At 41.3% G+C, this 14,804-nt stretch overlaps 1 protein-coding gene across 2 annotated transcripts in view; it reads right to left on the bottom strand.

Moving 5' to 3' along the window:
• Positions 1–476: 476 nt before the first annotated feature.
• The window catches only part of TMEM200A (transmembrane protein 200A), a 70,164-nt gene continuing 55,836 nt past the window's right edge, over positions 477–14,804 (bottom strand). For both annotated transcript variants that reach the window (XM_032843505.1, XM_032843506.1), the window contains exon 2: positions 477–2,031. In XM_032843505.1, coding sequence (XP_032699396.1) covers positions 540–2,015 — 1,476 coding nt within the window. In that variant the 5' untranslated portion in view covers positions 2,016–2,031 and the 3' untranslated portion in view covers positions 477–539. The remainder of the gene's footprint in view (positions 2,032–14,804) is intronic.

The raw sequence follows: 14,804 nt of genomic DNA, 5'->3' as shown, positions 1-14,804 counted from the left end.
ATAATGAAAAAAGAGCCCCAGAGCTCAGGGTACTAACCACAACGAAATTAAATAATTCCTATCAATTAGCTCACATGGAACTAGACCAGTTTCACCAATCCAAATTATTTAGCTCACCCAGAAACTAGATCTTTCTCCTTTTAAATAATTTAATTGATTTTTTATTTTTTTAAAAAAAGCAGTTGTTTAGAAAATTTATACTCTGGACAATTCATCCTATGCAGATGACCATCAATGAGAGAATTTAAAAGTAAAGAAAGGGAGTTTTGGTATAGGTGGAAGTGTTCTGTGTTCATATTGATAGAAGAGATACGTTTTCAAAAGAAGGGAGAATACAAAATCACGGGTGATCAGAGAAAGTCCTGTGATCATAAGTAACCCGAACATATAGCCATCGCCGCCACAGAATTAAGTAACCAGGTCTAACCCACTACAAACCATTTGATAAAAAATATGTATGACCCATACTTTTAACAGGGAAACATCAGTGAAAATAGTTTTAAAATATATATCCTTGTAAAATGATATATTTTTGAACATTAAAACCTTGTTTCAGAAGTTCCCCGCTTTAGGTTGTTACTCAAGAATTCATCATGTTCAAAACTCAAATTGTTATGAGATCTTGAAATCATGAGAAGCTTCTCCTTATTGGTAAAGTCTTTTTTGATCGCAGCTTGGGGTACAAGCAGCCTCTCCATGGGGTCCTCTTTATTCTCTAGTTTCATGTATCCTTTGCTATTGCTTCGATCCAACCGAGGCCAACTTGGGTGTTTCCGTTGTTCTGCCTGAACAGTTAGGGTGGAGGGACCCCTGTCTAAGTCTAAGGATTTTGAATGTGACGAGAGCAAATGTAAAGAAGTATTGGACCCAAACTGTCTTCTAGCAGCCCCAGGAGACAAGAGCTGTCCAGCCCCGGGTCCGAGGGCCACAGAAGACTTGTACTGGCTCGACAACGACTCCCCAGTGGAATTATTCCTTGCGAAAACGGTGCTGACTGGCTGGAAGGACTCATTGGCATTGGGCACAGGGACCATGAGCGAATCCATCGACAAATTCCTTGACCTACTTTTGAGGTTCTCAGCATCTTCAGTGATGTTATCTATACTGGGCTCATCAATAACACAGTTATTAAGTTTGATCACAGGCAATGTGAAAGCACTGATGGACGATGACACAATTGATTTGGTTTCACATTTCTTAGGGCCGCTGGTCTTATCATCAGTCGTCTTGGAGGGAGGTGGATAGAGGCCAAAGACGGAGACGGAGCTGTCTGAAAGCAAAGGGGGCATGAGATGCCCCAAACTCTTATTTTCGTTTAGTGCAAACTCATCCTCCTCGACAGAGCTGTCCATCCGAAAACTGCTCCTAAAACCCGAGAAAGAGGCAATGGTATTTGCGGCCAGTCTCGAGGCACAGGAGCTCCCATTCTGTTTTACTTCTGTGTCTCCCATCAACCCAGTGTAGATGCCATTCATATGCTTTTGCTCCTTGATTCTCAGTGTGTGGATGTCGATAACTGTGGAATAGATATCCCTCATGTGTATGATTTTGGTTTCTTTGTCCCGGTTCTCATGGAGAATGGCATTGGCACAAATGAATATGAAAATGCCAATCCCCATGGTGAAAGGGCCAAGCATTTTCATTTTATCAGAATGCAAATGTTGCTCAAAGAAGCGGACCACCACACCACCTTGGTTCCGAATGACCTGAGTCTCGTTGGTTGACAGTGTCGTCTCAGCATCAATAAGATGTTCTTTTTGGGGCCAATATCCAAGGACTGCCATTGCAATTCCTACAATGGAGATAAGCACTCCCAAAATGAGGAAGAAACCGGATGGGGAATAAAGCCGGATTTTGCCTCGAACGACTACGACATCGGCCTGAGGCCGCCGCCTGACTGGTTTCTTCTCGTGGGCAGTAGGCGAGGGGCTGAGGCTGACATGATGCTGTGACCTGGCAGAGTCTTGCCTTTTCAAGGCAGCCAGGCCGGTTATCACACCACCGGTTGCTATCATAGCTCAGTCTTTTGCTCTGAAAAGAAGGAAACAAGATGATAATCTAACATGTTCCGCGACATGATCATCTGTTGAACAATTGTTTATATGTTCTTGCTGTTGTTGTTTCATATATCGAAAAAGGGCAGAACAGTATCTTTTTAATTGATGTAGTTTGAGTAGAAGTTTTGCTTATTGACTAATGTAAAATCCTGGGGATTTCCTTCATCAGCTAAATTGGTATCTCTATTATTAAGGAAACGTGAGCTCAAGGTATATTTTACTTAAACAATTTTTCACTTATGTAAAACAGTCCCAGGTCACAAGGTGCTCTCTTTCTCCCTCTCTCTCACACACACATGCCATCTTTTATTATTTGTGTTATTTTAAAGAAATGGGACAATAGGCCCCAAACCATCAAAACCTAGACTTATAAAAAGAATAGATTCTAGCAACGTACACTATAAAATCCACTCTTGTGACAGTCACCAGTGAACTCTTAATTCCCACATTTCATTTCTCCTATTCCATTCTCAACCTCCTTAGTTTTTTGTGTCCATGAACACTCCTGGCCTCTGCTTGCTTGAAACTCTCTTCTCCAGTCTTTTATGATTCTAAGTCTGGCTCTTCTCTGACCTCACTGACCACTTCAATCTTGGCTCATCTTCCCTCCCCTACACATAGACCACCTTCTCCTGAGAGGCCTATCTTTGGCCATCTTCTCTTTAGACCCTCCCTTGGCGTTCATATCCACTCCTACACCTGCCACCATTACATCTGTGCTAGTGAATCCCAAGCCAGTCTTTCAGACTCTAGCCGAGTTCCCGTTTCCCATCTCCGGTTCACCATTGGGGGGCGCATGTACATTCATGCACCACCAGCGAAGCTGAACCCACCTTCCCCCAGTACTGTTTGACTTGTCTGCCTTCCTTAAGGGTGTCACTTCTTAGGTTTGGCTCTTCATAATTATCTTTGGATCCTCCCTTTTTTTTCCCCTTTTCATCAGGTTCTAAATCCTAGGAATGTTCACTACCTGGTGTCTCTCAATTCTACCCTCCATCCCAATCCCACCCCTCCCAGCCCAGGGCAGCTTGCAGTACCTCTTACTAGACTATAATAACCTCCCAGCTAGCCTTCCAAACTCCAATTTCTCTTCCTCCAGTCAAGCTTTTACACTGAGGACAGATTAATTATCTGATTAATTATCCTCAAACACAGTTCTGAAACTGTTTAAAGAGTGGAATAATGGATAAAATATTCCCCATTACCTAGCAGAGTTAAATTGGGGATTTCAGACCCAGGGGATTTAGCTTTATCTCTAACTGCTCCCTTTCATTTACATAAAACAAAAACCTTACAATGTTCCCTGTACTTCATACTGTACTATTTCTGAGACTTTGTTAATAACGTCTCACTATCTAGATTGCCCCTTACCCTCCACACCACATTGTGCATATTAACATCTGGCTAGTAATCAAAGTTCATATCCCACTTCCCTTAGAAAGCCTTCCTTGACTCACTCAGCAAATCCCACCCGAGCCCTCATTTCTCAGTGCATTTTTAGCAAGTATTACATGGCACTTGCTGCATTATAATGTCTCCGTTCTTTCAATTCTTGTGGTCAAACATCAAGTTCAAGTCATATTTTCATTACCAAAAACATTCAATGTAATAACTTGTACATAGCCAGTGTTCAAGAAACATATGCTAAAACGTTCAATAAGAGAATAATCCTTTCCCTGAGATTTGTTGGATGACCATCGCATTATTATACTAACTTTCCTAGTTAAAAATATGAACAAACAAAATTAATACCAAAACAAAAAGCAACATGTTGTGAGTTGGTAAAATATTTGTCATTATTTGTAAGAATAGTTCTCAAGCTGCCAGAACTGGCTGGTAGGAAACAGAGGATATTTTAAGACTCACAAGGTCTCTGGCAAATTTGGGAGAGGGTTGCTTCATGGCATCAAATCTCATCTTGTGAAACTGAGCTCTCTTTTGAGTTGCTAGTTATGATTTCTGAATTGTGTTTCAGTAACCAGGGTTGTGGATGGTATCTACCCTTTAAGCTAGCTGAACAAGCTGGTGAGGAAACGCAGCGTTCATTGGAATTATAAGTAGGATTAAAATAGTTTGAAGCTGAAAGAAGAAGCTAGACTGTAACCCACAGCATAAGTGTATGAAATTTATCAACGCATACATACTACAGTACAGAATGTCTTCCCAACCTTAGCTACCACAGGGCTTCATGTCAACCTATGTTTTCTTGATCCCAAAACAGTTTCAAATGTTTGAATACAGTAATTTGATTACACAGAAGCCATCTCACTCAGTTACTTCCATGTGGCGGACTGAGGATTTAGTCTGAGATCCTTCTGAACAGAATGAAAACAAGGCAAAGGCTTTCATCTGCTTTGAAAGGTCCCACCGTGGTTGACTCTTCCATTCAGAGTCCACCTTCACCTCCATTTGTCAAAACCTTTTTGGTAGCATTGCCACTCTCCATTCATGAGGCTGACAGAGGAGAGGGGGCTGGAAGAGAAAATCGTATTCGAGAAAGATGGGTGAGGGAGGAAGGCAGAAAAGAGCGACAGTGAGTGGGCTTTGTGAGCGAGCGGGTGGGTTAGACTAGACAGGAAGGAAAAGCAAGGGCAGTCTAAGTGGGAAAACTTACAGCAAACGGAAGGAGAAAAGAATCGGGCAGAGTTTGGAAAAATCAAGAACAGAGTAGGGGCAAATGAAAGGATCCCATGGCTTCTTCAACGGGCCTGCCCTGGCCAGGCCCAGACAGGGGCACCATGAGTCTCAAGGAACAGGAAACTCAGGGTAGGTGCCAACGTCCTTCTTTAGTGAGCTGTTGTTATGATTAGGCCCAAAGTGACCAAGAGGGGTGACCCAAAGGTGCTTAACACACTCACTGCTTCAAAGAACTTGAACCCCAGTGTAGGAGCTAAGTCCATCTCCATAAAACAGAATTAATATCCCGAGAACGAAAGTTTCTATGATGGAGGAGCTTAACCAGCTTCCAGCAGGTGAAAGCTTTCTAAATTCCATCACAGTGAAAAGTCGAATGAATTGCATTTCAGGTAGGGTCAAGGGAAAGCAAGGCTGACACACAGAGCCCAGGTCTGCCTCTAGCACCCAGCTCAGCTCTGGAGGAGGAAACCAGGTAAGGCTCAAGAGGAAAGGGAAGGGCAGGTCTTGGAAGGTAGCAAGTGTCACTCCCAAGCACCTGAATATTCCATTCATATGCGATGGGGTTGGAGTAAGACACACATACTATTGTTATAATCTTAGGAAAATTAATCTCAACTTGTAGACCAAAGCAGCAATGAGGGACTGACCCTGGGAACAATATAAAGATGCTAATGGCAGTTCTGCAGTAAGAAGTCCATGGAACTGTAAACATGGAGAGAGTACATGCACAGGCCTCTGCACCCCCAAAGCATAAGGTCAGCTTGGTCTATGGGGTGCAGTCTATGCGAAAGCAGCCTCAATCTATTTTTTTTAAACTTATGCTACAAAGTCACATCCCCTCCACTCTACACTTTCATGACTGTGCATGTGCTCTCTGCCATCCCAGGGCAGGGCTGGGACGTATCTCCTTAAAGATCCAAGTGGAGAATTTTACTAACTGAATTTCATTCTGTTAACTTGGGCACAGAATTTATGCTTCCCAATCTCTCTGGATCCAAAGCTTTACCTAACCTTCTGGAACCTGAAGGAAGCCATGTGGTGTTCCAATAGAGCCCTCCTCCTAAGTGGGTGCTGTTACTTTGGGTAGCTGTTCTCTCATGTAATTAGTCAACACCGACATCTTGTATGGCAGTTATAGCAGAAGACTCAAAATCGGTTTTCTGGCCTCAAGAACGCAATGATCAGCAGCTACCTTCTTGAAGAAGCCTTTAGACTAATTACAAATAAACTTAACTAGAGGGTCAGTCACACTCACTTTCCATATTCTTCAAAAAGATACCATGATTTTGTCAGAAGTCAAACTAGAAGACAGGTAAGACAGGTATCATCATCTGTTGACAACCAAAAATAAAAAAGAAATTTAGATAGGGTTAACTTTCAGCTACATATTCATCAGCTTCTTTTCCATTCCTGGGGCTTCTAAATCAGCCACAGTGTTGCTAGCCACAGCTATCAAGATGGCCAGCTTACAAATGACACGAGCATTTTCTTCCTCACTGGGCAAACCGGCTTCCTGTTGGGCTGTCTTTGGGCCTTCACAATCTTACCCATTCACCATAGATCTCCAAAAATCATCAGGATGGATTCAGTCGCAGTGGCCACCTTTCTCCCTATAGATGTAGACCCTTGGACTCACTCGTGGGCCCTATTCTTATCTACTCGCCTACCTGAGACTCATCTTCCCCCGGGGACCATGCTTATTCTACACCCTCAGCCAAAACCTCTTTCTCTTAGACTGAGCAGATCTCTGCTTTGCATATCATATGTTAACCCCACACCATCCTGTCTCACCGTCAGGCTTCACCTCTCCTCCTCTTGCTCTGCTAATCATTTTAAAAGCCTTGTAGTTGTCCTTCACCCCCTGTCACAAGCTTAAAAGCGCATTGTGGAATTGGCTCTTCACAGCATTCATCCACACTTAGGACTCACATCCTCACAGAAGCTTATTTCCTGTACTCTTATGTCCTCATCTGACCACACTGACCTACTGTTCTGACCACAGTGTGAGTCTCCCACACATCAGATGTGGCTCCAGAGGCATGAACACACTTCCATCTGAGATAATAAGTAAGTATACTTGCAAAGTTGAGAGACGTTAGAAGTCTTTGAATCAGACATTCCTTTTAACCAACTAAGTACCAGGAATGCTGTCTGAGATCCAACAATGAAGTTACAGAAAGAATAGGATTGGAATTCAAGTTTTCAGATTCCCGGCCCAGTGTTCACTCTTGGTTAAATATTCCTCTTCTTATTGTTTTTCATGATATCTCAATGCCTCACAGAATTCAATGCCAGAAATGTGATATATGCTCAGCAAGTTTCTCTGTTGACTATAAATTGACTTGAGGAAAGCCAACCCATGACTGAAATGTGCTGCAGACCAGGGACACCAAGTTAATAACACCTGGTCCTTGATTTCAAGGAGTATGGAGTCCAGTTGGAGAGCGATAAAGTATATATTTAAAATAAAAGGAGGCTATGATGATGGACTTATCCTGGAGAATGCTCTTCCACACTAACTGGAGGAATCAGGGGGAGGCTTCCAAGAAGCGGCAGGAGTGGAGACTCACTGTATCAGTAGGAGTTTGCCATGCAAACAGATTTGAATTCATTTGTGTTCCTCACTGTTTCACGATGGTCCTCCTACTAGGGTTTTTCTTCATCTTCTCAGCTGAAGGATGTTTATTGTCCTAAATATATTTGATATTGTCTTACTTCTATGTTTGAATTTTTATTCTTATCTCAAGGTTTAAAAATTCACCAGAATATGAGGCTATCTGCCAAAGAAAGTAAAAATTAATCTGTGCCTTCAGGACCAAACAAAAACATTATATAAAAACCCCATGTGGTATCCACAAATGTGACAGATGGAAATATTTTCTGTTCAAGCTAGAATAGTTTTAGGACTCTCTTCCCAGTAGAGAAATTTTAAACTTTCAGACTGGGATTTTTAATCTATATCCTTGCCAGAGTTGGAAGAGAAAATGCCAATGGGTGACTAATAGTTCTATCACATTAAAGTTTAAAAAGTAAGAATAGAGTAGAAATCATTTTTTAATGTGTAGAAATGGTTTTGCACATGGACAGTGGAATTGTAGAAACCTGGTAGCCAGGCAACCTTGGACAAGTTTTTTGTTGTTGTTTGTTTGTTTTTGTTTTTGTTTTTAAGATTTATTCATTGGGCACCTGGGAGGCTCAGTTGATTAAGCATCTGCCTTCAGCTCAGGTCATGATCCCAGGATCCTGGGATCAAACCCCACATTGGGCTCCTTGCTCAGTGGGGAGTCTGCTTCTCTCTCTACCCCTCCTCCCAACTCATTTGTGCTCACACACTCTCTCTCTCTCCCTCTCTTGCAAAAATAAATAAAATTAAAAAAAAATTTATTCATTTATCTTAGAGAAAGAGAGAGTGAGTGTGTGCGTGCACAAGCAGGGGAAAAGACAGAGGAAAAGGGAGAGAATCTCTGGCAGACTCCACGCTGAGTGTGGAGCCTGACACAGGGCTCAATCTCATGATCCTGAGATCATCTCCTGAGCCAAAATGAAGAGTCAGATGCTCAACCGATAGAGCCACCCAGGCACCCATTGGACAAGTTGTTTTTAGATTCTTCTCTTAGTTCCTCTATCTGTAAAATGGCGAAAAACCTTCTTTAGTACATGGCATTTAGCACACGGGAGGCAGAAGACCAGGTGGGAAGGGCTTGAACTCCACCACACCACTTAATAGCCACAAGTGAGTAACTGATTCAACTTCCTGAAGCCTCAGTGTCCTCATCTGTAAAATGGGGACAGTAACAGTATCTGTAAGGTTGTTGTAGAGCAAAGGAAATAATGAACATGAAACACAACTCAGTATGTGGGAACAATGGTCTATGTTAGTGATGTTAGCTGTGTCTGTTGTAAGGTCATGTTAAGGATAAAATGAAGTATTACCCATGAAATGTTTACTGTAGTGTTAATTGTAGTGAGTTATCAATAAACAATAGCTATTTTGGTTAACTCTTCGTTGCTTAGTGCCATTAACTTTTTCATTGCTCTGCTAGGCACATGGAGAGGAAATTATGATGACAACCTTGTACTGGGACTTAGAGTCAAAAACTATCTGCATTGGAGACTGCATATTTTAGTGCCCAAAGCATTAATAATTTGGTAGTTATGATGAAGAGCCGTGTTTATAGGAAAAGAGAGGCAGGTGGGGGGTTATATAAAGCATGCCTTTCTTTTACATTGTATTTCTTCAAATTTGGAGACTTGTCTTGAGACAAAAAAAATAATAAAAGCAATAATAAAAATTAAGTAGGAAAACCCAAACCAGTTCATATGATGTTTTTACTTATCTTAATGATGCAATTAAACCAAACCCATGAGATTCTGATCAATTCTGCAGGCACCGTTCTGCTTCCATTGGGACCCTCGGGCATAAAACAGACTGAAAATGAAGAGGAATATGGGGCTTGGGGATATGGGGACTAGAGAATTTGCCATAAGGGTGATATAGGGTGAAAATCGCAAAATGTTATTTTTGTGACAAGAGGTTTAAGCTGTGATTTTGTGTACACTGTGAAGACCTTTGCTGGTCTGCCTTGGAGAGAAGGGTGTCTCAGTGTAAGTCCATATCTGCATGAGTGCTGGAACCAAAGGGAGATATGAAAATTTTTATAATGAGCAGAATGATACTCAGGTCCTTAAATATAAAATACCACTTCATGGTTGAGTACATCCTATGCACGCAGAAAATGCTAGAACACAAAATGTGCTTGGAAATCTATACACACTCTTTGTTACTGAAGCCGGCCTGACAAACTGTAAAATGTGGGCCCAAACCAATTACAGACTCTGCAACAATGACATGGAACAACTGCTCTCCCAGGACTAACAGCCATGAAGCTCACAGAGCACAAAAGACTTGAGGAGGCCAAATAACAGATCCATAATGAGCCGTTAGACAAAATCCTGCTGAGACCCAGTGGGAGACATTTTCCACGGGAACAGAAGAAATTAGAAGGCTATTTCCCCCAAAGTAGAAATATGCTTCCTGCCTTGTACCCTAATTCTTCAAATCTGAACAACACTTACAATGACAGTCACACACCCTGCTCACGGTGTTTCCGGGCAGGAAGTCGACTTGAAATGGATGCACAGGAGCTATTGTTCAATAGTCACAGATTTACTAAAATGCAGGAAGTTAGCTACGATATTCCTGGGTAAAGAGCTGAAACACTCAAAACCCCAGGCTGGACTTTGTATACGGTTTCCCTGCCGCAGAAGAACATCTATGGTAACTTCACTTAGGAGGTACGGTGACAATGTTTTTTGGAGACAACATTGGTAAGGGAGACTCCAGTATTAGTATCCTTTCCAGCCTGGAGAGTAGCAAACACAGTATTGACATTCCTATAGGGCAAGGGGATAGGCTGAAGCTTGGTAGTGAGTTTCAATTTTACTTGCTCCACTTTGTGGCAAATGTCTTCTCTAAGTCCGCCAGCTCTGTCTGCAACACAGCTGGGCCAATATTGTGAAGGATGCCAAACATCTTCCTTTCTTCTCTAGTGCAAATGAGGAACCATTTCCCACCAAAGCAAACCACCATCAAAATTAGCAATCAGCTGTGTCATCTTTTCATCCATCATAACATACTGTACATCGTTTCTTTTTTTTTTTAAGATTTTATTTATTTATTAGTCAGAGAGCGAGAACGAGAGAGAGTGTGCACACAAGCGGGCAGAGTGGCAGTCAGAGGCAGAGAGAGGCAGAGAGAGAAGCAGGCTCCCCACTGAGTAAGGAGCCCGGATGACTCAATTCCAGGACCCTGGGATCATGACCTGAGCTGAAGGCAGCTGCTTAACCAACTGAGACTCCCAGGCATCCCTGTACATCAAGTTTCTTATATAGTTTTCCAAACCATGGTCGGTCAAGGCTGCCATGAAGCATTTGTAAAACCCAAGGAACACATTAGGAGTAATTCAAACTTTATCATTTCCCTAGAGAATTTCTTTTCCCCCCCTAAGTGTAACCTGAGTAAGATCGCCCTTCAGGCAAGGGAGGAAGAGGTGTGACAGACGGCCTCATGAGAGAGGGCAAGACCAAACTGCTCACCAGTCACAAAAAGAATGAGTCTCTTCAGCTCAGAAATACAAAAGTCCTTTAGCATTAAGGAACATATTCTTTAGAGAAACGTCAGTGAAGGAGGTAGCAGGGATGCATGTGACTATTTCTATTTTCCTTTTCTTCATCTTTTCTCCCACTTATACAGGTTTGTGGCAGGAAGGTGAATGGTGGAAGACAGATTTTTAGACTTCCAATTTAAAAACGGTATTTGTTAGTCAGTTTGTCCTTCTCCCCTGCTTTCCCCTCCCCTCCCCTCTTCTCCCCTTCCTTGCCCTCTATGTGGAAGCTACTTGTGCTCAAGGCAATACAAAGTGGAGAGTAATTACCTACACTCCTGGTTTCCCTAGTTTCCCCCTCCTAGAGGCCAGCAGAATGTTGGATTTCTTGTAGCTCTTTAAGAAGTGGGAAGAATGTTTTCTCATTTGGTTTCTTAAAATTGATTTATGAGAACTCTTTATATATTGAAGAAATCAGCTGTCTGGCAGTGTTATGCCTGGCAAACACATTTAATTTACATTTTTTTAAATTGTATCCTTTATCAAACAGAAAATTTTAATTGTAAGTGGTCAGCCTTATCAGTATGTTGATTGATGGCTTCATAGACTCATTAGTTCTTCTTCAGTGGAAGATTATGTTAAAAAAATCTCCCATATTGTGGTACCTGGGTGTCATCTGACTCTTGGTTTCAGCTCAGGTCATGGTTTGGGGGTCATGGGACTGGGTCCTTCAGTGGGCTTCCAGCTCAACACAGAGTCTGCTTAGGAGTCTCTCCTCTGCCCCTCCCCCTGCACACGTGTGTGCTCATGTGTGCTCGTGCTCTCTTCTCTCTCAGATAAATAAATCTTTAAAAAATTCTCCCATGTTTCTTCCAGTAATTTTACGTTCTAATTCTCCTACATTTTAATTTTCTCATGTATCTGGATGTGTGTGTGTGTGTGTAAGAATACAGGTAGGAATCTAATTTGTTTACAAGAAATAAATCTCTCCTCCCCTGCTTCAAAATGCTACTTTCACTGCATATTAAATTCTTAGAGTTGTAGTATGTACCAAATGTCATATGCATTTTGGTCAATATTAAGTTGACCATTCTGTTTCATTAGTGTATTAATTTGCCTGAACCAAACTGACTTGATTAGTATTCATTTTATAATACATATTTGGATAAGATTAGTTTATTTTCATTCTCCTGTGTCAAAAGTTTCTTGTCTATTCTTACATTTTACTCTGCCTATGAACTTCAGAATTTGATTTTTAAAAATCTGGCATTTTTCTTGAGATCCCACTAGATTTCTACATAAGTACTAGGAGAACTGACACTGTTATACCACCATAGCATTTTATCCAAAAGTTTTCTTTTATGTCATAGTTTTTTTTTTTTTTTTTTAAACATAGATCTTTCTCATTTCTTGTTACTTTATGTTTCTTGGGTATTTTGGCGCTGGGTTTTCACTGTATAGCAGTAAGCTTTCTGTCACTATCATTTCTGTCTTCCAGTGGTTGTCATTTGGATATGGAAAGGCTACTGATTTTTGTGCATTAATTTATTAAGCTGCCTTACTGAACTTATTGATTATTAAAAAAAAAAAAGAAAATGATTTTAGTTCATTCTCTTGAAGGTGTCCTAGGACAATTACATCATCCAGATATATTTTTGCCTTCTCTTTCCCAACTTTAAGCCTACAATTGGCATTTTCTTTTTTCTTCTTTCTTCTTCTTCTTCTTCTTCTTTTTTTTTTTTTTGAAGACTTTATTTATTTACTTGAGAGCAAGAGAGAGATAATGAGCAGTGGGGAGGGGCAGAGGAGAGAGAGAGAAAGACTCCCTGTTCAGCAAGAAGCCCAATGCATCCCAGGACCTGGAGATCATACCAGAGCCAAAGGCAGATGCTTAACTGACTGAGCCATCCAGATGCCCCTACAGTTGTTATTTTCTAACTATACCACCTAGGACATGGAGAGCAAAGGTAAACAAGTAAATAATAGGGAGGCGTGGCCATCCTGGCGTGGCCATCCTTTCGTGACTCCTGGGTTTAATGGAGCTCCTATGGTTTCACCACTGAAGTACCAGTTAGTGATTGTTTTATGTAGAGTTTTCACTTAGATTCTAGGGGACAAAATTAATTATGTCAGAGCTGCTGCTGGATAGAGACACGGAGGAAGGAGAAGAAAAGAGGAGGGGAAAGGCAAAGGACAGAAAAGAAGGAAGAAGGAAAGGTGGATACACTGGAGGAAGAGAAGGAGAACCATGTTTGGTGTGGGGAGGAATTATGGTTTATTAATGCAATGTTAACTACCTAAAACCATGAATCAGTTCTATATATTTTCTTAAAAATCCTTACTTCTTTCCACATCTTCTTTAAAAACAAACAAACAAACAACAACAACAACAACAAAAATATACAATTATATAAAGTCAGGAATTGTCCTGCTGGGGGTGTTGGGATTACCAGATCATCTATAAATCCTGACTGATTATACTAGCCAAGAGGAGAAAATCGAGAAGAATGATAAACTGCATATGATATCAGGAATAGAAAAAAAAACCTGGAAAGAATGCATGGCAGGAAACGATTTCAAGGGAGGTTTAACCTAATGGCAGCAAAAGATGGAACCATGTTTCTAAAAACACCATACGTGCATATCTCCGCTTTCTACAATGGTAGGGTATGTGGGGGTCATGCCCAAGATATTTTTAGCTTCAAATATCTGTTATACTTTATAATGGTTTGCTTTACCGGTAATTTCCTGTGAGAAATGACAATCCAAGAGAAAAATGGACAAAAGGCATTCATAGCCCAGTCACAGAAGGAAAAGTACAAATGTCCAGGTAGCAAAGGAAAAGAGCAACTCAACAGGAAAGAAAACTGCCGACTAAACCAATTTCAAAAAGTCAAAACAGATCTTCACTTACTAATTGACAAAGAAGAAAAAGAGAGATTGAGTATGTCCATTACCGGTGGGGTGTAAAGCAAATAAACCCTAAAATGCTGTCAGTGAGAGCACACGTTGGTATTTTTCGGTGGTTAGTTTGAGAGTGACTTTCAAAAGGTTAAGTGTCCATTCCCTTTGTCCCCGCCTCCCCTCCACCACTTCACTTCCATGACTACATCCTTTAGAAAGACTTCCACGAGTCTCCACAAAGTGTGCGTTCAGTGCTATGGGAATGGTGACATCTGGGAAACCACTTACGTGTTCATCAGAAGATTGGCTAAGTCGTTCAGGCTGCATCTAAATAACAGAATAGTATACAGATATTTAAAACAAAGAGTGTGTACTAATGGGGTAAAACATTTACATCATATTTTTTAAAGATTTATTTATTTATGTTAGTGGTGGAGGAGGGGTCAAGGGAGAAAGGGAATCTCAGGCAGACTCCCTATTGAGTGTGGAGCCCAATGCAGGGCTCGAGCTCATGGCCCTGAGATCACGACCTGGGCCAAAACCAAGAGTCTGACGCCCAGCAGACTGAGCCACTCAGACGCCCTATTTACATCATATTTTTGAGATTTTAGAACAGAAATAAAGAGTTTAAGATCCTGTTTATGTCAACCACACAGAACATGTGTTTGGATAGGCACTGAAGGGATGTGGAAGACCACAGCACAGCCAAGAGTGCTCCAGCATCAAGAGGGCGAACGCTTGCTTTAGGTATAACCAAAGTCTTCATCTTTTTACAAGGAGCACACGCTGCTTCTATTTCAGTTCCCTTTTGGAACTCTAAGTACAGACCCCCCCAACCGTCCCCCCCGCCCCACCAAAGAAAGGATACTTAAGCTTGCAATATAAGAATAAAAGGGAGAGCCATCTGATATACATTTGGGTAATTTGGTGGGCTTGCTGATATAAAAACTGGTATAATTTTGCCTTTGAGGCAAAAATGCAAATGTAGAGAAAATAGAAAATGGCTAAAATCACTAACCGGACTAAATCAGAAACTCAGGAATGAAAGATTTACTTACGCTACATCATAGCTGTGAAGGACAGAAAACAAAAGTCAACACCT

This window comes from Lontra canadensis, unplaced genomic scaffold (assembly GCF_010015895.1).
Source record: "Lontra canadensis isolate GAN:19392208 unplaced genomic scaffold, GSC_riverotter_1.0 scaffold141, whole genome shotgun sequence".
Classification (NCBI taxonomy): domain Eukaryota; kingdom Metazoa; phylum Chordata; class Mammalia; order Carnivora; family Mustelidae; genus Lontra; species Lontra canadensis.
Note: the sequence above shows the minus strand (reverse complement) of the source record. Positions and strands in the feature narration are given on the sequence as shown.